Consider the following 26,618-nt stretch of genomic DNA (forward strand, 5'->3'; position numbering starts at 1 on the left):
TGCGGCACCGAGACGATGAGGTTCTTGCTGCTCCTGCTCATGGCGGCGGCGGCGCTGCGGGGCGAGGCCTCGGCCGACACGGGCGGCGTGCCGGGCAAGCGGCTCAAGATGCAGTACGCCACGGGGCCGCTGCTCAAGTTCCAGATCTGGTGAGCGCGGGGAGGGCCGGGGAGGACGCGACCGCGGAGCCGGGCGAGGCCGGGGCTGTGCGGCCTAGTGCGGCCGGGCGGGCGGGCGGCGGCGGAGGAGGACGCGGGGTGGGGGAGGGGGCCCGGCTGCCGGCGACACCCACCTGCAGCGGAGGGGTGGGGGAGGGGATGGGGGAACGCCTCCAAACTTTGACAGTTGGTTCCCTGAGCGAGTGATGCCCCTCGGACCAGCCCCAGCCCTGCAGCCAGGGGGCCCTGGGTTCGAATCCCGCTCGCGGCCTTGGGTCCCTGCTTCGCCAGTGCGGGGCCCGGTCTGGGTGACCCCCGGGGTCCTGTCCGATGATCCCTAGCCGGGGTCCTTCCCAAGGCCGCCCTCCCCACGCGGGGCTTCCGAACCTGGGTGCCTTGGCCTTGAAAAAAGGCATCCCGAGCTCCCGTGACTGCTTCAGGGTCCCTGGTGCTTCGGTGGGTGCATTCAGTGCCTCCCTCCAGGAGGACCTCCCCAAGGGGCCCGTGACCCCCCAAAGACCGAGGACCCCGGGAATCAAGGCAATGGGGTGCAGAGGCAGAGCTGGAAGGCAGCGGAGAGGGCACCAGCCCAACCCCCTCATGCTACAGATGCCAAGGGATGAGGGAGTCGAGGCTCCGGGACCCAGATGACTGACTTAGCCAAGGTCACCCAGGTAAACCAAGCCTGGCATCTGAACCTCGTTGGCTCTTTGACTCTAGACCCAGGGCTCATCCCACTGGGCACGGAAAACAAAACCAACCTTGTACATTTTGTTAAAACCTCAAACCAAGGTGGCTTAGAGTTTTTTGGCTTTTCTCATGGATGACTTAAAAAATTACAGTACTTAGCATACTAAAATAAGATTCAGTTGGGAAAAAAAAAAGGCATGAAACCAGAGGAAACAAAAGGCAACTTGCAAACTTGCAGCCTCATCCATTCACATTATGTCCATCAGTTTCTATCCTTTCAACCTTCACCCCAGGAGAATACTTTCTAATAAAAATGCCACCTAATAGAAATGCTCACTTTACTCTTTTTGAATACAACTTATAGGCAAGTCCCCACCGCCCTCCTCCTAGAAATGCTCAAATGCCATAGATCCTTAGGGATCCCTTTTTCTGCTCTTCAGAAACTTGAGGCAGCCCACAGAACAAGGTCCCAGGAAAGGCAAAATCGTGTTTGAACAGAAGAGTTTGTGTGCTTGAGCACACATGAGAGTTCTCCAGATTGGTGGAGTGGAAAAAATCGGGGTACAACCTCGAACTGCCTTACCTTTGTGACCTTGGCCAAGTAATCCCACTTCTGTGGGTCTCAGTTTCCTTATTTCCAAATTGAGAGAAATTAATTAAAGGATCTCTAAGGTCCCTTCCAGCTCCAAATCGTTGATTCTGTTTTTTAAAGTTCATTCTATTCTTGTGTTCATCAGCTTTTATTTCTCAGTAGAAAGAAAAAAAACACAAAACTAAGCATTTGAAATATTAGAGCTTTAAAACTTGGTTTTAATAATGCTGTAACATCTGCTTCAGGAAGCTGACTTTTTTTTTGTTTGTTTTTGTTTCTTTTGTGTTTTTCTTTCATAAACAGGTAACCAATCTAGGACTTTTTCATTCTTTGCAATTCTTGCCTATGTGTCCCCTCATTAAGGCGTAAAATACCTTAATGTACTTTACAAAATAGCAAGTAATGAAATTAGCAAAAGAATATGCATTTTGAAAGTCTATGGCTACTGCCTTCTCATGGTGGGTGAGGGGCGGCTTGGCTTGTGTTTGGTCTTTTAATTGCTCATGGGATGGGAGGGGTGAGGCTTGGGTTGCAGGTTAGACTTAGTCCTGCATTGATTGTTTGCCCAAGAGAGAGGAAAAAGAAGAGGATTTGGGATAGTGGCTCCCTTCAAAGTCTTTTATATCTCCATGTAGGCAGCTTTTTCCTTGGTTTGCCCACCTGTGACCCTGGAGCAGGTAGATGGATAGAGCCCCAGGCCTGCAGTCAGGAAGATTCATCTTCCTGAATTCAAATCTGGTTTCAGATGCTTACTGAGCTCTGTGACTGTGGGCAACTCATTTAACTGCCTCAGTTTCCTCATCGGTAAAATGATTTGAGAAGGAAATGGCAAAGCACTTGTGGTGTCTTTACCAAGAAAATTCCAAATGGGGTCATGAAGAGTCAGACACACCTGAAACAATTGAACAACAACAAAATTTGTACAGCATGTTCCAGTGGATAAGTGAGGAATATTTGGGTTCAAGGCTTGCCTCTGACACATTCTGGCTCTGGTTTACAGGCAGTTCCTTTCACCTCCATGCCCATACTTGCTCTGCCTTGGTGGAAGGGGTTCCCTTATTGGGAGCTCCCTATCCCAAGGAAATGGCAGGTCCAGTTAGTCCCCTCATACCTGTGCCATAGGGGGTGGCGTTGGGAGCAGGTAGAATGAAAGGGAATGGCTGGGGGTGGGGCTTAGAGAAGAGCAACAATCATAGCTCACTTTTCTTAGTGCATTCTGGATCATAAAGTGCTTGCCATACATTCTCATTTAAACTCCACAACAATTCTGTGAGGTAAGCCTTCAATTATTTTTATACCCATTTTACAGGTCAAGAAACCCAAAACATTTTAGTGACTTACCCCAGATGGCCACTAGTGGCAGATTTGGGACTTAAACATGGGTCTTCTGATTCTTAATCAAGTGTACTCTTTCTAATACCGTACTGCTGCCATTAGTTTCATTTGAAACATTAAAAAGTCATATAAACTTAAATGTTCATTAATTATAATTACAAATAAATTCTATAAAAAAAGCATAAACTATTTTCACAGTGCTTTAACATTGTTTTCGGGGCATTTTTATTTTTTGAGCAATTTGTATTTAGCATAAATAATTTTTCTGTAAATTTGTTTTGAACTTGACATTATTGTTTTTCAACTCTTAATAGTACTGCTCTGGTGTACTGCTGTTACATCAGCATAGCAACACAACACACAAATGGGACCAGAGGGAGATATGTAGTGTTGTTATTGGTTTGTTTTTTTTTTTTTAAATAAAACTCTTCTGTTATTATCATTACTAAATACCACAAAATTGCTATAATATTTTTGAGTATTTGGTTTTTAATTGTAAATTGATGGAAGGATGAAGTTAGGTTGTAATTTTGATGCTGACATTGATTTTATATATGGAAAATAACGTAGTTATTTGAGCTTTTAAATATTGATCTAAAATAAATTTTCTTAACTGGAGCATAACCAATGTTCCTTTTAGTTTTTTACATTTGTGCGTGGAGTGAATTTTATTACATATAGATTTGTTTCACACACTAGTTAAGGTGGTGCAGAGAAAGAAAAACAAAAATACAAGTTTGGCATTATTAAGGGCTCTTCTCTTCCCTGCTTTGACCCCTACCATTTATTTATTTGATACTGATAAAGCCATAATGATAGTTTCCTTCTGATTCCTCCTACAAATTTAAGGCTTTATGTAATTAAGTTTATAACATTTAATTGACTATTACAGCTTAAAGAGATGTTCTGCCTTTGAGGGGATGATTAGTTACTTACAGTTTTGAGAAGTTGACTTGCTTCAAGAGTGTTAGAAGTTTTTTAGTTACCAGGGGATCAAAACATAAACACAATCTATAATTTTCGCATTTTTTTAAACTCACTGTTAATGAGCTTAAGAATCGAAATCCTTTTATTTGTGCTACCTATGACTTCAGTAAAAACATCTTCTAAATGGAGTTGGCCAATGGAACAACCCCTTGAGACAGATTTTTAAAAAATCTTTTGAGTGTTATTTGGAGTCAGGAAAATAACAACAAAAATAGAAGCTATGGAATCAATATATGGTACAGCAGAAAGAGTGCTTGACCTGGAGTCTGGGACCCTGGCTCAGATGCTGGCTCGGCCACTTTTGTTACCTGGGTGATCTCAGTGAAATCACTGGGCTGGTTTGGGTTGGATTGGACGACTCCAGGGTGCCCATCTTGACTGACATCTTTGAACCTATCAATGCAGGTGCATTGTAAATGCTCTTTGCAGAGAAATTCTGCTGAAAGTTAGGTTAGTTACTATACATAAATATTTTCACTTTCAAGAGTCAAACTCTTAATCTGCACTCCAGTATCTTTGCCAAGAAAACCCCAAATGGGGTCACAGAGAGTCAGACATGACCGAAAAATGATTTAACAGCAACAAACATTAGTTTGCCAACTGGTAGAAAATTTATGTTACTATTTCACTTGAAAATACTTCCTAATGTAAATCAATACCTTTTTGCTTTTTGATATCTAAGATCCCTTTCAGCTTTAACAGAAGTGTGAGATTACTCCAAAGTCTGACTTCACGGATGGAGACTAAACCCAGGAAGCTTGTGCACTGGTTCTTCTCAGAAGGCAAAGTCTGATATTGGCATGCCTTGCCTCCTTCTTAATTAATTCTTAATTAATGGTGACCTATAAGTTGTGGGAAAGGAAACCACCCCATATTTCCTTCCTTAATGACAGCAGTAAATTTCCTGGCTCTGTGCTAGGGAGAAAGAAACTTTGTAACTAGGTTTTAACATGAACTGTTAATAAGCCTTGATGGAAGGGTTCCAGAACTTTGGAGAGCTTTTCTGTGGAGGAATTGTGGGAAAACTAGATGCATGGTCTGCATCAGTGGGAAGAGTTTCTACAAAGTACTTTATAAAGTCTAGATGTCAACGATATCTACGATGGCAACATTTCTGAAACTGTGCTATGGAAATCTGGTGTTCTATAAAGTGTGAATAGACATTCCATGAGAAAATCTTGATGCTAGTGAAATCTCCCTCTTAAAATGAAATTATTTCGATCATTCAGGTATTATAAATAGCAGTTTTTCAAAATGACAATAGGCCAAATTTCCTTTTATTGTTAAAAATTTGCCCAGCCCTTCTTTTTTTGAGGGGATATTCCAGATAACCAGGATCAACATTTATGACTTCCTGTAATCCTAATGTGATGGATGCTAAATGAGTTTGGGAAATTCTTTGCTGAAGTCTTTGCCCCTGCTCACCTGCCTTTCTGTATTCCTTCTTCCCTCTCCAGGATAAGTAAGAAAATATAAATTTGCTTTTAACACTTACCCTGCTGTCTCTGATTGTTGCGTATTAGTCATGATTGGATGTATATACTACTAAAACTCTGTAAAAGACAGAGGTATAAATGTCTTATCTTCTAAAAATTAAATCTCAGCATTCCTTTGTAACTGAAAGCACAGAAAAACTATGAATTATAGGAATTAAATGAGTTTTTAGAAAGTTTCTTATACCGTGGGATCTAGAACTAGAAGGCATTGGAGATCATCGAGCTCAGCTTCTACATTTTACAGATAAAGAAATTGAGGCCCAGAGAGGGTGTGACTTGTCCAAAGTTATATAGTCAGTTAAAAAAAAAATTGAAACTCTAGCCTCACCATTGGAATCCAGATCCTTCCTTCTTCATTATACTCTCCTGTCTTTCTACCTGAAGGAAAAAGAAGACTAACAGAACAAATTCTTTTTCAGTACATTAGCTCATTGTTCTCTTAGAGTGCTATAGAGTTTACCAAATGATAGCTTAGTTGTCTGGCGTGGCTTGGCATTTGTAAGCAAGTTCACAGGAATCACGTACCTTTTTTCTGTTTTATGGGGAAGAGGTTATATCACTGATCTGGAGCTATTTATGGCTGTTGACTTGAATTTGTTGTTATAGAACTATTGAGGACAGGTAAATCTTCCTCTTTGTTGTCAACATGTCTTCCATTTTGTACTCCAGTGAGCAGATTAACTTCACAGCATTCATAGCTCAAGTAGGGCTTAGGAACCAACTAAAGAGAGCAAGAGCTTCTGAATACCATGCTGAAGTTCACATGGGAAAATAAACAAAGCCAAGTTTGAAATGAGTTCTTTTACCTCCAGGTTACATGTTGTTTTCACTATATGTCATAGGGGTGCACTGGTGGATCCACATACTGCATGTGTTTCAGTTCAGTTTTAATAGTAGAAAGAGCAAAGAAGATTCACATAATTTTAGGTAAAGCACAGCTATTGAATTTGAAATGGAAAAGGAAGATACTGTTAAATGACAGAAAGAAACCAATAAATTTTCATCCAGTGGTCTTTTTTTTTTTTTTTTGAACTGATCTCCTTCTCATGCCTGGCTGGAAGTATTAATGGTTACTCACAGTGATCATCATGGAAGCTTTGACCTGCTCTTTTTCTAGACTGGGCCAGTTAATGCCTCTTAGGCAGCCTGGTGCCCCCCTCACCTTCCCTTACTCCCTGGGGTTTTACCCTATGGGTGCAAGATTCAGTTCAGACACCTCAGAACCCCACCCTGGTCTTCCCTGGCAGTAGGGATCGTAGGTGTGTGCCACTTCACCCTTTTCAAGCCAGTTCTTAAGTTTGTGTGTACAGTTGAGACAGTGCAGTGTAATGCAAAGGACAGTGTGCTGGATATCATAAAGGTTGGCTGGGGTCTCCCCTTTACCCTTTACTAGTGTGTGACTTTGAACAAGTACTAGTGTCTTTGAACCTCAGTTTCCTCATCTCAGAATGAAGACATTTGTCTGCTTACCTCATGGGGTGTTGTGACCATAATAAATAATGTATGTGAAAATACTTTGTAACTGTAAAGCATGCTATGTGTATAAATGACTTCTAATTGTAGTTGGCTGGTTTCCTGTGGGCTTGTTTTGCCTGTTCTAGACTGAGTTCCTAGAAGGAAGGGACCATGAAAAAGACTTAAACTTATTGGTCTGGATGTTCTCTAAGATTCCTTCCAGTTTTAAATTCTATGGTCCTGTGAGGTTGGGGTTTTGGGTTTTTTTTTAAATTTTGTTTTTTGTTGTAAACTACTAGGAATTTTCTCTTTACCTTTTCTTGATTATAATTTGCTCTATATTGTACCAGTACAGTATGCAGTCCTTCTCCAGTCTTTCCCATCATTCTTCTTGTTGGAAAAGACCAAGTCAGGCTATGTTTATAGTTTCATATGACACTACTATATCTGTCCTTATCATTTGTTAGGCCTCCTCCAAGTGGGCAGTGTAATATAATGATAGAATGCTAGATAGGACTTGGGAGAGATCTGGTTTTGAATTCCATACTTGACACTAGCTGTGTGACTTTAACAAGGGACTTAACCTCTCTGAGCATCACTTTGCCTATCTTTAAAATGGGGATAATAATACTTTGGGGATAAATAACTTTGAAAACCTTAAGTTGTCATATAAATATCTTTTCATTTTATGTGTGGGCATTTCCTTATTTCCTTTGCCATCTACAATGGATTCTGTAGATCAGAGGTTCTTAACTTTTTTCTACCATGGACCCCTTTGGCAGTTTGATGGAGATTATGGACCCTTTCTCAGAATAATGTTTTTAAAATGCATAAGGTTAAAAATGAAGCCAGTTATAGTGAAATATAGCTATCAAAATATTTTTAAAAACAATTTCCCAGAACCCAGGTGAAGAACCTTGCTTCAGGTGCTTTGCCTTCCCTCTGGTCATGATTGAGGAGTCAGTTTCCTTCTAAAAATAATCACCTATTTCCCATCATCTGTGTACACTCAACACTGTGATTGGAGGATCATATATATCTTTTCTTTGAATTTTCTGAAATCAGTTTTCCTAAAGTCTAGGTAGTTATCTGCCAGAGTGTGCTAGATGTTTTTATTCCTTTCTATCATTACAACTTAGATGAAGTACCTTTCCCTTAAGTTTCATGCCATTCCTACACCCACAGTTTCTTTTGACTCAGAGCAGCCGTTTCCTTTGTTACTTCTGTCTTTTTTGAGATGAAACTGTCAGCAAGGCAAGAATTAATCCTGTTTCTGCTTTTAACAGACTCTCACTTGCAGCAGATGTCAGGGTAGTTGAAGTTTCCCCTCGCGGTAGTTTGCCTCTGTGTGATTTTATAATCTGTATGAGGAAACCATTCATTCACTTGTTGCCCAATAAATGCATTTTACCTGCTTTAGAAAATGACGTTTGATAACCCATCCAGTTTCATACTGTTATTTTTGTATATATCTTTCCACAAGGGATTGACCCAATATGGCGGAGACAGAGGAAGGTCTCTGATTCTTTTAAGGTTTCAGGGATATTAGCATAGTGGTTAGGCTCTTTCCATATGTCATTCCTCACTCTGTCTATACTCCATGACTGACCTGCCTCTTTTTCCAGTGATACATAGCCTTCATGAAATCCTTTTACACCATTTCTTGCAACAAGTCAGTAATGACAGTGTATAGCACACTCATCCTGCTTATTAATTGCCTTTTGGATCTCCGGCAGTTTTTAAATGCTAGTCATGCCTTGCCAAGCCCAATCTGGGTTTCCCCATTATGATCCTCTTTTTCCACTTCTGCTCATATACTGCTGGGCACTAGAGAAAGTCATGTAATTATGCCAACTTGGTTGAATACAGATTTGTTATCTAGTCTCATTTGGGCTCTTGCTTTTGTATGACCGTTCTTTTGTTCCTCCCTGATTTTTCTGACATTCTCAAGAACAATTATTCCCAATCTTTTCCTCTCTCTTCATACGTCTGTCGTCTCCCTTCTTCAGTAAGGATTCGCCTCTTATTATCCTGAGGAAAATATAGGCCATCTGTAGGCCATCTCCTTTTTGTCCTCTCTTCCACATTTTAGGAGCCCTCTTCATTATATCCGATTCTCTCATATTTGAAAACAGCATTCTTTGCAAGAATTTTTTCCTCCTGTCCAGCAGCAAATCCAAAGGTTTTCCTATAATAACTGTTTTGGATTATCTGTAATTTCACTGTTGATATAATTTCAATCTATTTCCTCTTAAACTGCTTAAGAGAACGTAAGGGTAACAAAAATACTTGTGTTTGTTGTGTCATCAGCCTTAGAGTTATGTATGCTATAATCTAAACAAGGTGTTCTGTAATCTAGTAGTGCAAACAAAGAAAAACTTTATTAAATCTAGAGGGTGCTGATTCAGTAAAAGAATAGTAGAAAAAATTACTGTAAAGAAAAAAATTTTTTTCTGTGAACTTTGAGTTTATCTGCAGGAGGGTGGGGTTATGGTTGAACTATTTTGGTTTTTGGACATGGGAAAATTTTAATGATATTTTGATAGTTCTTTGTATCCCCTTTTGGCAAGTGATAAGATCGGGATCCTCTTTCAACCTCTCCTCTCCCTACCAAAAGTCCATCATATAATACTGGTTGGTTGAAAGTGAACCTGGAATTGTAGAATGGATGAATGAGCACCCTGACGATTGCATCCTAAATCAACAGAGAGGTGTTTTGATGTGAAAGGTCCTATTCTCAGGATAGAACAGGACTGGAGCAACAGGCAATATTACGGGCTCCTAGGGGATAATGAAGGCCACGGTCAGTCAATGAAACATCAATTAAAGATGAGTTAGCATGGTATAGATAGTTACTTTCATATGCACTTCTGATATATTATCTATGAATTTTTATATACTACTTTTCCTTGTGAATAAATACCAGAAAACGAATTCGAGTGGTCTAGAGCATGGTATGGCAATGATAAGAAGGGAAGGAAGAAATGCCTTAGGTGGTCAAGTGACAGTGGTAGCAATGGAAGGAGGAATGATTATTGACAGATTGGGACTGCTTACTGACTGGAGGAAACTAAGCAGTCAGAAAGGTCAGGGATGAGGAGAATACACCTCCCAGGTTGGGGTGTAGCGAGTAGTGAAGTTTAGAAATAAGTAGAGAGAGACTTGGGGTCAAGGGTAAGGCCCCTGGGTAGGTTGTGAAAGGAGCTGCTGTCCGTGCAAGCAAAGGTTAAGTTTCAGATCCTTTACAGGCACACAGAATATCATAGATGATGATCAAAAGTGTGGAAGTTGACTTGCTTCAGAATTAAAGGACAAAAAGTCGTTGTAAAAACAACGAGAGAGGCATCAGCGTATCGTAGGTAGAGGCATCAGCGTATCGTAGGGCTACCATCCGTCACACCAGATGCGTGTTAAATGATAGTCATGTTTTTTGTTCCCTCCAGTTTCAGTTATCAGTCTTGAACCTTTGAGGACCAAGTCCAGACTCGCTGCTTCTGTACACATCCCCTAACGAACAGTGAAGTACAGAACAAATAAAGTAACTTCCTCCCTTCTCCCCCAGCCCACCTCAAAAAAAAAAAAAAACCCAAGCTAGCAAAGAATAATTCCCAGGCTTGCTACTTAATCATTTCGGAACAATATTGAACCTGTCTGTGTCTGATTGGACTGATGGTAATCCTGTCACCTCCCAAGAGTGTTGTGACAAACTATCAAAGGACTAGAGTCGGTACAGGTGTGAGGGTGATAAAAGGACAGAGGGAGATGTTAAAGAATTCTAGAACTTAAAAGGGGCTCTTAGTATTAGAAACCCCATTATCACGTAATTCTGGAGCATGGTTGGCATCTAGAACATCTGTGAAAGAGTATAGCAGTGCCTCAGGGGACAAATGATAAAATATTGAAGGTTCAAGGAGAATGTACCCATTGGATACCTATCTGGATATTATAGGCATCTCAGACTCAGTGTCTAAGACAGAACTAATTATGTTTCTCATTAAATCCAACTACACTACTTCCTAACTTGTTTATTTTTAGTCAAGGGCACCTCCAGGCTTCTGGATTTGTAAGCATAGAATCATCCTAAACTCTTCCCTTTCCCTCATCCTGTATCCAATCAGTTACTAACTCGTGTAAATTTGAACTCTGTAATATGTCTTATGTTCACCTCCTCGTCTCCAGTCACACAGCCATCACCCTCATTAGGGCCCTTATCACCTTTTGTCTGAACTGTTGGAATAACTTCCTGATTGATCTCCTTCCTTTCAGTCTTTCCCCTTCCTAGTCCATCCTCCACATAGCTGTCAACTTGACGTTCCAAAAAGACATCTGTCACTCAAATGTTCAAGAGCTTCACTTGTTTCCCCTTGCCTCTAGGGGCAAAGACAGACTCCTCTGATTGGCATTTAAAGCACTTCACAGTCTGGTTTCAACCTATCTTGACATACTCATTTCATATTATTCCTCCTTACTCTGCCTTCTAACTCTGGCCTGTTTGTTCTTTCCCATGTAGGACATTCCATTTCCCACCTCCTTTCCTTTGTGTAAGCCATCCTCTGTACGAAATGCACCCTGTCTTCACCTGCTTCTTGGAATCCCTGATTTCCATTAAGGTTCAGCTTGGGCATCACCCTCCATGCAAGGGCTTTTCTAGTTCCCCTAGATGTTCATGTTTCTGTCTGCTCCTAGTGTACTTCCAGGAGACTGGAAGGTTCTGGAAGGCAAGGACTGTTCAGTTTTTGTCTCTGTGTTCCTAGCACCTAGCACAGTCACATGTAGTGAGCACTTAATACATTCTTAATGAATTTAATTGCTCTGGGATTTAGATCCTTCACAAAGTTCTTCTCAAATACCTTATTGTGGTATGGTTCTGAATCTGGATTTTTGAAGAAGTCTTCATCCTATAAAAGAATAGTGACTTGCCCAAAGTTACAGTATAATCACTGGCAGAGTTCAAAGGGAAGCTAATTATCCTAACCCTGTTTTCTCGTATCAGCAGTTTCTTAGCTTTCTTAAAAGTCAGTCAAACCAACAAGCATTTATTAAGCCCCTACTATATTCCAGGCACTGTGCTAAGTGCAGGGATACAAAGAAAGTTAAACAGTTCCTATTCTCAAGGAACTCAGTCTAATGGGGCAGATAACATGCAAACAACAATGTACAAACAAGATAAGTACTGGATAAATGGGGGATAGTCAAAACAGGAAAGGCACTAACATGAAGGGGATCTCAAAGCACTTCTTGTAGCTAGTGAGCTTTTAGGTGGGACTTGAAGGGAGCTGAGAGAAGAATCCTTGAAATGTGAGAAGTTACAGCGGAGATTGTAGGAAACTATTTGTATGTGTTTGTGTGTAAGACAGGGACAAAAGTAATGGAAAGAAGTTTGTACAGTGATTCAGCTCAATGTAAGTGCAGTGCACATTTGTTAAGCACTTAGTGTGGGGGAGGCCTACAAATGCAAAAGTCAAAACCCAAAGTCCCTATTCTCAAGGAACTTACATTCTGTCTCAGATAATGATCAGTTCTGATCAATTGTAGGATGGCACTGTCACCTGGTAAGGCCCCATTTCCATGGCTTTCAGTTAGCTAACACCACCCCAACTTTTATACTACCTCCTACACTGAGCCTGTTCAGGTTTTTCACTGAATAACTTTCTAACAGTCTAAAATACATTTTTTTGAAAATTCAGCAAAAACTTCCTTCAAAATAATTGAACACTATGTCTTCCTCTTTATATTTTAAAATAATAAAATCAAGACTTTAAGATGATATAAGCATGAATGTCTGAAGGATGCATATGGATTATTTTGGATATAGATTTATACAGTAAATGTGTATGTGTGCATAACATAAGTAAATGCCATTCTTTTTTCAGATGCTATATTTCTCATGCAGGGAAAAACTTCCTTACAATTAGAGCTATCCCCAAGTGGACTGCGTTGCCTTTGAAAGTCATGAGATAGCTCTTATGGAGTCTTCCAACAGTGGTGGGATGACTCCTTGTTGGGGATGTCCTGGAAGGAATTATCAATGAGATCTGAGTAGGGTTTGGTGGGCTCCAAGATCCTTGACAGCTTTTGGGTCCTTTGTGCCCTAATTTTAAGAAAAAAAGTCACACACACCCCAGACAGTTGTTCCCTCCAAACTATTTTCTCCCTTTGAAACTAATTACTGCTGCAAAGGTTTCTCAAAATGGAACTTACTTTTCCTCGTATCAAGGCAGACAACTCAGTAAAAGGAGAAACTCAACTGAGTGTGTGTGTACAATACTGTGCAAACTAGTCAAGTTATTGTTATTGGCTTTGCAGCTAGTTAGCACTCAGTGTCTGTTTGCCCTCCCAATTGTCTTTATTTTCTCCCTTTTGACCACTGTAAGTCTTCAGTGCAAGGTGAGCAGAGAACTGACAAACCCTGATACAACTTAGGAAAGGTACTAGAAGTGAACTCCAACTGCAGCAGCGTCTGTGTCATTCACCTGAACCAAAAATGCTTCAACCCCAAACTTGGCAGGAAAAGGAAATGTGAACTGTTACCATGAGCTGCCTTCCAAGCCTTTTCTCCATGTTGCTGTTCTTTATTTTTTAAAACATTGCTGAAGAAAGGAAAATGTTATTTCTAGCTTTGAATTAACTTCATCTTTTATATAAGAATGAATGAGTCATTGCTTTTTACTAAATGGGAGTGAAAAAAGCAGATTGGCTGGAGTTGCCATGGGTGTTAAGGAGACCAGGACCCAAAAATGCATGTTCTGGAGTAATAATGTAATGAGACTAGAAGTATATGTTCAGCATAATCAAAAAAATTCAGTGGTTTAATTTAGGAGAGAATAGTACATATTAAGAAATGATGTGGTTTAGGGATGCAGGGATCCCAAATTACTGAGGTTCGGGGCAGAGTTGTCTGGAAAGAATTTGCGGACTCAATCCATCTTCCAGTATAGTGGCAAAAAGTTTATTGTAACACTAATATGGCAGGCAGAGCTCCTTTGGGGAAATTGCAACCTAACAGAAGTGATGTTAAAGGTTATATAGAAAAGTTCAGTGAGTGGTATGCCACGTACACTAATTAAGTGGTGAATAGTAAGTTAACTAATCAAGAGTTTTTTCTCCTTGCAGACTCTACTTTATTTCAAGTAACTTTTACTCCCTTTCCCCCTGTTCTGTGTCCTCACCTTTCTACCCAAAAATGCATCAATAAAAAGGTTAGCAAGCAAAATGTGGTTGAGGAAAAGTCCACTAGTATCTCCTGAATTGTAATAGAAATAATTAACTCAAAGGAATGTCACTGAGATGCTTCTAGCAAACTCTCATATAATACATTTACAGCCCTTTTTTTAAAACTTCAGACAACTGTATTTTTTTTAATATTTAACTTGTATTAACAGCACTTTAAAGCACATTTAAAGTCAGGTTTTTCATTGACTAGAGTCATAAAGTAGGGTCACAGTCTCACACGATGTTACTTCCATGCTATCATTTCATTTCTTTCTTTCTTTTTAAATAAGTTTGTATTGATGTTTTCTCTTATAGCATCATAGTTATATCAAGTATCCCTTCCCAGAGAGCCATCCAATATAACATAATATTTTTGTTTTAGAATGGAAAAAAAATCAACACAACTGATCAATTACATTGCAAAAGTATAAAAATATGTGCAATGTGTAACATGTGGGGACCTCCTACCTCCACAAAGGGGTAGGTGAATGTGTCCTCTCATCTCTTCATTGGAGTCTTCCTTGATCTTTAGAATTTTGTTATATTCGCTGTCCACTTTTTGGTATGTTCTTTCCATTTCCATTGCAGTAGTTGACTTATATTGTTTTCTTAGCTCTGCTTATTTCACTCTTCATCAGGTCCGTGCTTCTCTGTATTCATCACACATACCATTTCTTTCAATACAGTAGTATTCCATTACATTTGTGTACCACAGTTTGTTTAGCCATTCTCCAGTTGATGGGCATCTAATTTTTAGTTATCAGAAAAACTGCTGCTGCAACTATTTTGGAGTTATAGGGACTTTCTTCTTATCAAAGGCTTCCTTGGGTGTAAGTTCAGTAATGGAGACTATGATTCCAAAGGTATGAACATATTAGTCACTTCTTTTGTGTAATTCCACATTTCTTTCCAAAATGGTTGTGCCATTTCATAGCCTCACCAACAAGGCATTAGGGTACCTGTCTTCCACTACCCCTCCAACATTGACTACTGCCATTTTTTGTCATTTTTGCCAGGGTGTGAGGTAAATAGTCTTGCTTTATTCAAATTTTCTTTCTTTTATATTTGAAGACCTTTCTCCTCATAACTTGCAGAACTTATTTCTAAATTGAATTGTTAAATTTAACTACTATGTGTCTTGGAGTTTCCAGTCTTGGATTTTTTTCTGGAGATGATCTGTGACTTCTTTCAATTGGCATTTCATTTTCATTTCATAAGTTCTGGACAGTTCTCTTCTATTAATGTCTTCATTATAATGTTAAGGGTTTTTTGCCCTCTTGTTTTCTTCTGGGAGACCTGTGTTCCTTAGGTGGACTCTACACCCCCTGTCCTTGAGATCAGCATGTTTCCCTTGCACAGTGAGGCTTTTTTAGTATCAGTGTTTTTGCTCCTCTCATTCTAGGTTGCTTTGTGTTTGCTCTTCCAAACTGTTTTTTCTTTTGTTTCTTTGATGAGGTTTGTCATCTTGTCCAGTTTTTCTATGCTGACAGTTATTTCCTAAATTCTGCTCTCCTAAAGATCATTTCTCTTTCAAACCACTGAGGAGCAGCGTATTGTGGTTCCATGTTCTCACATTCTACAGGGTTCTCTGTTAAATCAAGAGTTGGATCTTTTCCTTTCATTTTGCAGTATTTATTCATAGATTCCTGATCTCATTTACTAGATCTGGAGGTATGCATTTCCTTCTGTTGTTAATGTTTTCTTTGTTGATTTATCCGCTTATGTTCATGAGTTTTCTTATTTCTGAGATCTTTGGTAATTTTAGGTTTGGTTTTTTTTTTTCCTTTCTGATTTTACCCTGTTCACTTTATGACCCTATCTCCTCTGATCCCACCCTTTGATGCTGGATCTCAGAGCATCTCCCATCTTGGGTAATGCACAGTTCACCAGCCTAGGTTTCTGCCCTGAGTGACTTTTGGGGGGGTCAGAACTGACCCCAGCTGTATACTGTGCTTGCTCCATCCCCCTCTGCCCCCCACCAGCGGACACAAGGTTCTGTGCTTAGTTCTGTGGCCCAGCAGGGGCAGTTTAGAGAGTTGCCATTCAGTGCTATAGGCTTGTCTGCCCCAGCACAGGTGGGATTGCCACTGGTGCTGCATGCCCTTGCATTTAAGCTTCTGAAGGAATGTCCCCTGCTACTCTGTCTCTGGGGGAGAAAATTCTGCAGCACTGGAAGGAGGGAGGGGGGTCTTCAGTGTGGGGTTGAGTTTTGTTGCAAGCCCATGTTCCAGATCCTTGGGTCTGCTAGTGCAAGAGAAGTACTGAGTAAGCTCACAGTCAGTGAGCATCAGTTCATAGGTTTGGTTGTTTTGTTTTGTTTTTTAATCTTTTTGATTCTGAGTATTTTAGACCATGGAGGCAGCTGAAGTTGTATTATTTTGGGTGCATAATTTCTGTTTTAGAGAGGTTTGAGAGGTCATGGGGATCACAGAAAATGTCTTAAGCTTCTATCTTTTTGCTCACGTGACCCAGAAGTTGTCACTTCATTTCTTTGTATAAATCACAGAGCCATAAGTGCTCCCTGAAGAATATCCAGTTGGTTTGTAGTTGGAGTCACAGTGGGTTAAATAAAAAACTTAGAACACTTTCTTTTTGCAGAAAATCAGTTCTCCCTTAGGGAAGACTTTCCACATAAATACTTTTAGGGAATAGGGAGGGCTAAAAAAGAGATAACAAACAGTGGTTAGCTGACTCATTCGACCTTGCCCAGTGACCTTTCCACAAACCACCTTTATTTTTCTTCCTTCTGTTTGCCTTGATTACTGCTCCCAGGGACAAAGGTGATGGGCATTTCTTTTTTTTTTGAAGTTCTAATCTATAGATTTATAGAGATAAACTAGACCAGTGAGTTTTGGTTGTAAACAGCTGCTTGGTCCTTCTGTACCAAAGGGGTTCAAATCCTAAATCTTAAACATAACAAGAAAGAAAACCCAAAATAAAAACAGAAACCAAGTCTTAATCATATTTTATCTCCCCAGTAGAATTTAATCTCCTTTCCTTATTTTGTCTTTGTATTCCAGTGCGCAGCATAGCAACTTTGTTCTTAATATTTTTTTTAAATTGAATCACTTGAGTTTGAACTAGATTGTGTTAGATAAATATAAAACATCTAGAAATTCATTTCTGAAAACATTTATTGCCCTTTAAGAATATAGGTATACCTTCCTCAGAACTTTAGATAGATTTTTGAAAGTGGATATATATTTGGATATATATTTTGAAAGTAGGATTGTAAAATTCACTTGGTTTTTAAATGTAAATAGACATGTAAATGTCTAGAATGTCTTTCATTGACCCAGGTATACCAGTATTAGGATATTAGTCTAGATCTAAATCCTTTTACTGCCAAGCTATATACTGTGTGCTGGCTTCTCAATGGGCTGTGATCTGTTGGTTTGCTCTAGGATTCCCAGATTCAATATGGACCTAGAGCTGTACTAGATAATAACAGAATTTTAATTGGTGATGATATCCCTAAATGATATCCTTGTAGCCTGAAAGTATATTTCCAAAACACTTGGGTTTTCTGCTGAATAATCTTATTTTCCAGGTGTGTCTGTCCAATTTCTCTGTTTTCCCCATCTCTTTGTATTTCCAGTGCCTGGCACATGGTAGACACTCAATAAAAGCTTGTAGAATTGAATTGACGATACTGTTCTCCACTACATTTCCATTCTCTTGATATTACTTAATAACTATCAGGTAAATCAGTCAGTGACTTATTACAAAGCTAGATGGTGTTAATTGCTGTTAATTTCCTTTATATACTTCTATTTTCTAGATTAATTTTCTAGATTTTCTTTTTGTAGAGTAAACCAGAATCTTAGAGGTGGAATTATCTAATAAAGTTAGCTAGATATCCCTTAACGAAGGTCACATAGCTGATTAGTAAAAGAGCTTGGTACTCCTGACTTCCAGTCTGGTATTCTTTGTGCTATAAAATTGGAAGACAAACATTTTTCCCTACTTACTGTCCTTTTCTGCTCTGTGCCCTTATCTTTTTTTCCCCCTTTCATTTCTTGCTTAGTCATTTGTAGAACTATGTACTTTTAATCTCATCACTTCCTAGCTCAAATTTCAGAAGAATGACATGAACTAGTACAGCATTTCTCCCATAGTTGTATGCTCTGTGAAGGTAACTAATACCCCAAGAGCTATAATTTGTGTGAAGACTTTATTTACTGAGGCACTTTTTAAAAACTAAAAATATCCCTTTTAGGGAGAAAGGATGGATGAGTAGGAATTTGCTGCCTAGCCATTGTTGGCTTCAGTCTATTGTTTAATGTGTTTTAACTAGAACCATTTGATATTGACAGAGGTAGTAATTACTGGGCTTTTTACAACTGTGCCAAGATAAATCTTGGTAAATATTTCTAAATCGTTTAACAGAAATACCATTGTTTTTGTTGTTTTTTTTTCTTATAGTGTTTCCTGAGGGTACAGGCGGGTGTTTGAGGAGTACATGCGGGTTATTAGCCAGCGGTACCCAGACATCCGCATAGAAGGAGAGAATTACCTCCCTCAACCAATATATAGGTGAGTACATTATAGTAAAACTGATAAGAAATAAAGAAATTGACTTCTGAGCTTAATGGATTGGTTTAATTAAATTGAAGTCAGTTGATATCCAGTGTTTTGGTCATATTTAAGCCAGTTTGCCTTGTATTTTCTTTACTTTTTTCCTCATCACTGTAACAGTATTTCTTTGCAATTAATTTTAGCATGTTTATATAAGTAGAAGATTTTTAATGTTTAAAATTTTTTAAAGATAAATTATTTTCAAACTGGAATTTTACTTAAATATTTTACTCATACATTTTAAAAAATTATTTTTCACTTAACAAGCTTTTATTTTCTCTCCCACCTACTTCTCCCCTGCTCCAGCAGTTGAAAAAAAAACCAAAAACTCCTCCTAACAAGTATGCATTAGCAAGCGGAACAAATTCCCAGATTGGTCATATCCAGAAAAATATATGTCTAATTTTGCACTCTCTTCTATCTGTCACTTCTGTGAAGCAATTGTTAGCATCTGAAATCATAGTTGGTCATTGTGTTGATCAAACTTTTTAAGTTAGGGGCAGCTGACCTTGGAGTCAGGAGGACCTGAGTTCAAATCCGGTCTCAGACACTTGACGCTTATTAGCTGTGTGACCCTGGGCAAGTCACTTAACCCTGATTGCCTCACCAAAAAAAAACAAAAAAAAAAGTTTTCAGTTTTTCAAAGTTGTTTTTCCTTATAGTGTTGTTGTTATTGTACAAACCAGGTCTGTACAACATATGACCCGTGGCCTGCCAAAGCAGCCCATCAAAGTGGCCCTTGGGTAGTATGTTGTGTAGGCCTGGTATAAACTATTTACTGGTTCTGCTCACTTCCTATATGTCAGTGCATACAGGTCTCCCTAGGCTTCTTCAAAACTGTCTCTTTTATCATTTCTTCTAGAACAGTGGTATTTCATTACATCCACATATCATGATTTGTGCAGCCATTCTCCCAATTATCACTCCCTTAGTTTCTATTTCTTTACCACCACAGAGAGCTGCTGTAAACATTTTTTATTCATATGGATCCTTTTCCTCTTTTTTTGACGTCCTTAGGGTAAAGGCTAAGTAATGGTAGTTCAAAGAGCGTGCACAGTTCAGTAACTCTTCATGCATAGTTCCAAACTGCTTTGCAGAATGGCTAGATCAATTCACAGATGCACCAACATTGCATTAATGACCCTATTTACCTGCACACTTGTCATTTCCCTTTCCTGTCAATTTTGCCAGTCTAATAGATATGAACCTTAGAGTTGTTTTACCAGTGAGGTATTTTACATCTTCTTCTATTTTTTCATTCTTTTGAGTTTGTTTGATTGATTCTTGGTGTCTTAGAGTCATTAGTTTCCACTTGCCCAGTTCTAACTTTTAAAGAGTTGTTTTCCTCTATTAGCTTTTGTACTTCCTTTTCCATTTGGCCAATTCTCCTTTTTAAGGAATTGTTTTTTTTTTTTTCAGTAGATTTTTGTATCTCCTTTTCCATTTGACTGATTCTGCTTTTTAAGGAGTTGTTTTTTTTTCTAAGCCGTTGACTCTTTTTTCGTAATTCTCTTGCATCACTCTCATTTCTTTCCCCAGTTTTTCTTCTTATGATTTCTTTTTTTTGAGCTCTTACATGAGTTCATGCTGGCCTTGAGACCACTTCCCGTTTTCCTTTGGGGCTTTGCCCATAGGTTTTTTGACATTGTTGTCTTCTTCTGAGTTTGCGTGTTGATCTTCCCTTTCACCATAATAATTTTCTATGGTCGGATTATTTTTTGTTGTTGTTGTTGTTGCTTTTCGCTCATCTTTTTTGGCCTTTTTCCTTTCTTTTAAATTTGAACTCTGCTCCTGGGGTATAAGGGTTACTATCTCAGGCTTCTTGTGCCAGGGGCTGCAAGCCCTGGCTGTTTAACTGGTACTATACTGGTGTTGCCCTGAGATCCATGGGGGACCCTTGTGTCTGGTGCTGCACTGAGGGAGTGGGGTGTGGGGTGGTTGGCGCTGCTGGAGGTAATGGGGGGCTGGCAATTTACCCGGTGCTGAGCCAGAATCCTAGTGCTGGTGTCTGGTGTGTGCTGAGACCAGAATGGTGTTTCTTCATTTTCCCGGGCTGCACTGAGGTACCTGGAGGTTCTCATGGCCGAAGCTAGAGTCTGCCTGTTCCCCGGCTATATGCTAAGGCAAGTGGCGGGGTTCTGGTGTTGGCTTCTGCCTGCTGCACTGTACTGGATATGGAAATGGGGCAATTTTGTTACTGTTTTGTTAAAGTTTTTATATACATATTATATATATATTTATGTACACTTAGTATAAACTAGAAATTTTAAAAAATGTGTAGTTTCATGTATAACCTTATTTGTGTATTTGAATGTTTGATGGTTATTACATTATAATAAAAATGAATTTTTCTCTTCTTTTGATAGACACATAGCATCTTTCCTGTCAGTCTTCAAACTAGTATTAATAGGCTTAATAATTGTTGGCAAGGATCCTTTTGCTTTCTTTGGCATGCAGGCTCCAAGCATCTGGCAGTGGGGCCAAGAAAATAAGGTATGTAGCTGGTTCTTTATTTCAAGTTGACAGTGAAAGTGTGGGATTATATTGTTATTGGGAGAGCGTGGGACTTAACTGTGGGCTGCTGGTGGTGGTGGTTTTTGTTTTGTTTTGTTTTTGGGAATCTAATGATTTATTGCATTTGGGATGATAGGTAGCTTTGAGGGTCTTCTTAACTTGGAGTCAGGAGACCTGGGTTTGGATCCTAGACCCAACACTATGTAACAGATCACATAAGATCTCTGAGGCTCAGTTTCCTCATCTGGAAAATGAGGGTAATAATACTTGTACCGCCTACCTCGTGGGGCTGTTGTGAGGAAAGTGCTTTGTGAGTTGTAAAGCACTATAGAAATATTCATTCTCATTTGTTTTTTCTCTTAATCTGTCCCATTGAATGTCTTTTCTTCTGAAAGACTAAGTAGAAACCCATCTTGTGCTTTTTCTTAGTTTCTTACTGGGACAGAATTGTCTAAGCTCCCTTCTGAACAGCAGAGAAGTACCTTCTCTCTTGTAGATCTTCTTGGCCCTGCCCAAATTTTATGTTTGTTTGTTTTTTTTTAATTTTTTTTAAGGCAATTGGGGTTAAGTGACTTGCCCAGGGTCACACAGCTAGTAAGTGTCAAGTGTTCGGTCCGAGTCCGGATTCGAACTCAGGTCCTCCTGACTTCAGGGCTCGTGTTCTATTCACCTACCCAAATTTTAGAACCTGAGAGTTAAAGCTGTTTCAGTAGGAACTGAGGAGGGGCTTTTGCAGAGAAGGGGTCAGTTGGCATTCATGAGGGGGCAGAATGCACTTGTAGTTCTCAGTAACTCTTGTCCTAAGTGATTTTTCTCATAAAAGCTTATGATAATTTTCTAGGAATGTGAACCTGGTTATGTTTAGTCTTATAATAGTTTGAAAACCCTTGAACAGGTGTCTACATGAAGCTGCTGAATATTGCATCATTATTCCTTTGTGAATACTTTTAAAAGGTGTTCAGTGAACTGTATAGTTGTTCTTTTTTAAGAATTACTTGGACTTTTGGGGTGTTTCTTTTAGATCTATTTTCTCTAAATCACAAATATGGCTTCTTAAAATCTTTGAACTGAACTAGTATTAAGCTTTTTTTTAATTTCCTTACTGTAATTGGGTGGTGGCAATAGAAGTGTTAGTTTGTGTCTAAGCTGTAGGAATGTGTGAAGGAAGAACAGAATTTATCAGATGAAAAAATCGTTTTAGAGGGAAAATGTTGAGAGTTGCCACATCATGTGTTAAGTATTTTCCTCTTAAAAATCACATTCTCTGAAATACAATGGCAACTCTGAATTTTTTTTTTTCTTTTAGGTCTATGCGTGTATGATGGTTTTCTTCCTAAGTAATATGATTGAGAACCAGTGTATGTCAACAGGTGCATTTGAAATAACGCTAAATGGTGGGTTCTAAATATTTTTCATATTGTAATAAACTGTGTTATTTTAATCTTTAGTCAACATCAAGCAGCATAAACTTGTTTTTCCTGTCATAAATTATAATGTAAGAAAAATTGTTTACTAACATACCCATGAGAGAATAATGCCTGTTAATACTGTTGAGGGCACCACCATCCTGGTTTAGAGGAGATTGTTGAGTTCTTTGTAGGTGTTATCAGCCTCTTCATCCTCTATATCAGAAGGTGGTGTATAATAATAGATAGCATTTCTATAGTGTTTTAAGGGTTACAAAACACTTTACAATCAATTTCTCATTTTATCCTCACAGCAACCTTGAGAGGAAGGGGCTGTTTTTATTCCTATTTTATAGATGAGGAAATCGAGGCAAATAGAGGTTAAGTGACTTGCCCAGGGTCACATAGCTAGGAAATTTCTGAGGCTGGATTTGAACTTAGGTTCAGTCAGTCTTCCTGATGATAGGTCCAGCTCTCTATCCACTGTGGCACCAAGAGGCCTTGAGAAGTACATTAGGAAGTATTTTGATTATTATTATTTTTTTAATTTTTGATTCTTCCTATTATAGAGTGAAATTTTCTGAATTGTAGTTGACCATAGAATTATCTTTAATTATTTGGATTATGTTCTTTTTGTAGATGTACCGGTATGGTCAAAGCTGGAATCTGGTCACCTTCCATCCATGCAGCAGCTTGTTCAAATTCTTGACAACGAGATGAAACTCAACGTGCACATGGATTCAATCCCACATCATTGATCGTAGCCCCATCTTTCAGCCCTGAAAACTCTTTTGTAAGTACTTAAAATGTACATGCCTCAGCTAATGAGCAACAATAGCAAAGACAGGACACACGTGTATTTCCATGGTCTGTTTCTCTGATGTTTTCATGGGATTATTAACGCATAAAAATGTCATTGGTGGAATCCCCCAACATGGCGAGCTGTGCTTGTATTTGTTCTTTTTCTTCACGGCTCAGATTTCTTACCATTGCCTGGTCCTCTAAAACCAGATTGAGAATGAGCCATCAACACAATTACCAGGTGCTCCCTTGCCCAGTTGATAGATGCAGATGAGGTCTGCCTACTAATTGATAAAAAGTTACTTTGTAATAAGATAGTTAAAGAATGATATAGTCAGATTGTTGTATTGAGCTCCACGTTTAGTAACTGCTTAATAAGGCAGCTTAGTAGGGCAGCTAGGTGGAGCAGTGGATAGAGTGCCAGGCCTGGAGTCAGGGAGACCCAAGTTCAAACTCAGACTCAGACACTTACTAGTTGTGTGACCCTGGGCAAGTCACTTAACTTTGTTTGCCTCAGTTTCCTCATCTAAAAATTGAGCTGAAGAAGGAAATGGCTAACCTCATTTAGCCACTACATTTGCAATTTACTATGGTAGTCCCTCATAGTCTACAGAAAGATATAGAAATGGCAATAAAGGAAGCAAAGATGGCAAACACCAACTGGATGGACTGAATCTACACAGAAGAGGTCTCTGTGGGAGGAGACACAATTTTAAAGATATTAAAGGTTTGAGTCTGAGATACCTGAAAGAGGGTGAGTATACCAAACCATCGGTATTACTGTTACAAAAAAGGTGATCAAGAAAACATCAGTAAGTAACAACCCATATGCCTTCTTATCTCTATAAAAAGTTTCCAGGAAGAATCTATACAGATTACTGAGCATATCCTTGAAGATGGTAGGAGAAACAGAACAAGCAGCTGTAACAACATTCTGCATTTCTCCATCAGACTCCATCCTTGTAGTTGTGTAATTGGAAGGTGTGCAGAGGATATCAGATTTCATTGTTTGTTGACTGTAAAAAATAGATACAGTATAGCCAAATGCAGTCTTAGAGGTTGTCTTCCAATGAGGTGACTCCCGTGTATATAGTAAAATCACAAGATTCCTTGAAAGATGCAACAGCTGAGAAAATTTTGGCTCAAATTATCCATACTAATGGAAGCATCAACCCAAATGTGTGCTTACGAAGAGTGTTTAGCCCTGTTTGGGGACCGTCTCGAGCAGACCCCACGAGGAAGCAGCATTCCCTATAAAGACGCTTTTGTTTGTGGATCACTTTGTGCTGGGTGCATTGAGCCCGGGCATCCTCACAGTTTCCTAAACAGGATCTGCAGTCTCCAAATGAATTCATCCTAGCAGATGATGCAGGAAAGACCACATGTGTGAAGAATGCCTGTTATCAGCAGGAGGATGTACAGTTGGCTGGAGAGCCCGTCAGACTGGCCCATGAGCACGGCTTGGGTAAAGTGCTGTGGACACAGAGCTGGGCCCGGCATTGAATCAAAAGGAAGAGACTGGGATAAGGGTTGCATTTGAGATACTGGACGACGTTGTCAGCGCTTCGAGGCTTTTCCATCTCTTTATTATAACTTTCCTCCTAGCGATGCTTTGTTGCTGTGAATGACGGTTTCCAAAAAATCAAAATTGCCCATGGTCCGAAGAGTGATGGAGAGATGTAGGGTAGGGGAAGATAGGCTGATGGGTTTCACTGATGACGACTTGTGCCAGGGAGCCAAAATATATGATGACGAAAGGAAACGGGCTGATCACGTACCGAGAGTGAGGGTTGTAAGACCCAGCAAGTGCAGCCTGCATTGATGAAGGGTGTCCCAGCCTGACAGGGTGCCTTTGTCTGTGAAGGAGTGACAGGAGGACATGAACAGGAGGGACCCAGATGACGGTAGGCACGAAGGGAAAACCCACCTTGGGGACATCACAGATGTGCCAACGATGCAGACTTGGGGGGACTGAGCAACCTTTCTGTGGATGGATAGGAATTTTAGCATCAGGGTAGCGAGTGCATTCTTACTTTTGAGGAGACGTGTTCCTCTTCTTGCCTTGTGTCTGATTCAGGGGGTGACTTTTCTGAAATCTGTGGTTTGACACAACATCTTCTTTAATATATTTCAGGCATTAATGGATTTTTGCAAGAGCAGCGTGGTTGGCGCCAATGAAGGCCTGTACTGAAGACAGCGTGCTGTTAGTACAGACCAGATACTTATTTGCAGCCTCGTTGAACTTCTTGGAAAACCTCAATGCAAGACAGTCTTTCAGTGTTGGCATGTTTTGGAATACTGCACATTCATGGAGTGCAATAATACTGTATAGTTATATTTTTTTTAAAGGGTTAATTCAGCCAGTTAATTGTTTTAAAATGCAGGCATTACTACTTGTAACTTTATTTCTTAGTCATGTTTGGGGGGGGGGGAGTGGCAAATTGAGTTAATATCTGATTTTTTTTTCCTTGAAAGGTGTCTGTTACATCTGTTGTGATTTTATATGAATTTATGTTCTTTTTGTAGTTTAAAATGGGTATTTGGGAAAATAGCTGATATTCCCAAGTACTTTACAAAGTCTGTCAAACATCTCTAATTTGGTTATGTCCTGTTTGTATGGTTTTCAAAATATTGCAAATTGTGAACAGTGCATTATACTAGATTATGAAAAAAAAAACTATATCCTGAGTACAATACCATTTTGTGATTACAGGAGAACTACTAAAAGACCAACCGCTTTTTAAATCCTGTTGTCTAGCTCAAATGTCTTGCCTTGACCAGTCTAATGAATTGATTAACTGGGCCTTTATACTTATCCTAAATATAAAACTAAGCAAATTTAAGTTAAATAAAAAGTTTTCATTTCCTGTGTAATGTGCCTTTAAGCATTATATTTAATAACTACTTACCTAAATCTTCTTCTTTCTTTGCTTACAGAAAATCAGAGAATGCACACTTCAGTTGTCTGAGAGACTTCCTTTTTCTGTTAGCTGAAGTGCTTATTTTGTTCAGGAAAATACAGTTGGGCCCTAATAGGGTAATAAACATGTTGTCTCAGGCTTTTACCAGATCCCTCAGTTTGCAGGAATAAAATCTGATCCAGGGTCTGTTTGAATACATTGTGAAACCAAACCAGATTATAATGAGATACTACTGTTAGTGTCATCTCAAGAAATTCTAATGTTCCACTTTTACAATAGTTCTATTTTTATACTTATATTGTGATGGCAATTATTTGTTAGATTAATAAAAATTCTGTCCCTTGGTGACAAGTACATCATCGATGTAGTGACCAAATTTAGGTCCTGTAGAAAGCAGCACGAGTGATATTTAAGCACACTTTTGAAATTCAAATTCAGCATATATTGATGGGCATTAATTGATCTGATGAAAA

At 39.2% G+C, this 26,618-nt stretch overlaps 1 protein-coding gene across 1 annotated transcript; it reads left to right on the forward strand.

The window, feature by feature from the left end:
- On the forward strand, positions 1 to 26,098 carry SELENOT (selenoprotein T). Its single transcript, XM_027876074.1, has 6 exons — positions 1 to 149; positions 18,351 to 18,461; positions 20,870 to 20,996; positions 22,324 to 22,411; positions 23,063 to 23,216; positions 25,359 to 26,098. The coding sequence occupies exons 1-5, from the start codon at positions 16 to 18 to the stop codon at positions 23,179 to 23,181; spliced, it is 579 nt and encodes a 192-aa protein (XP_027731875.1). The 5' UTR covers positions 1 to 15; the 3' UTR covers positions 23,182 to 23,216; positions 25,359 to 26,098.
- The last annotated feature ends 520 nt before the right edge of the window (positions 26,099 to 26,618 follow it).

Source organism: Vombatus ursinus, unplaced genomic scaffold (genome assembly GCF_900497805.2).
Source record: "Vombatus ursinus unplaced genomic scaffold, bare-nosed wombat genome assembly UNPS02014810.1, whole genome shotgun sequence".
NCBI classification, from domain to species: Eukaryota; Metazoa; Chordata; class Mammalia; order Diprotodontia; family Vombatidae; genus Vombatus; species Vombatus ursinus.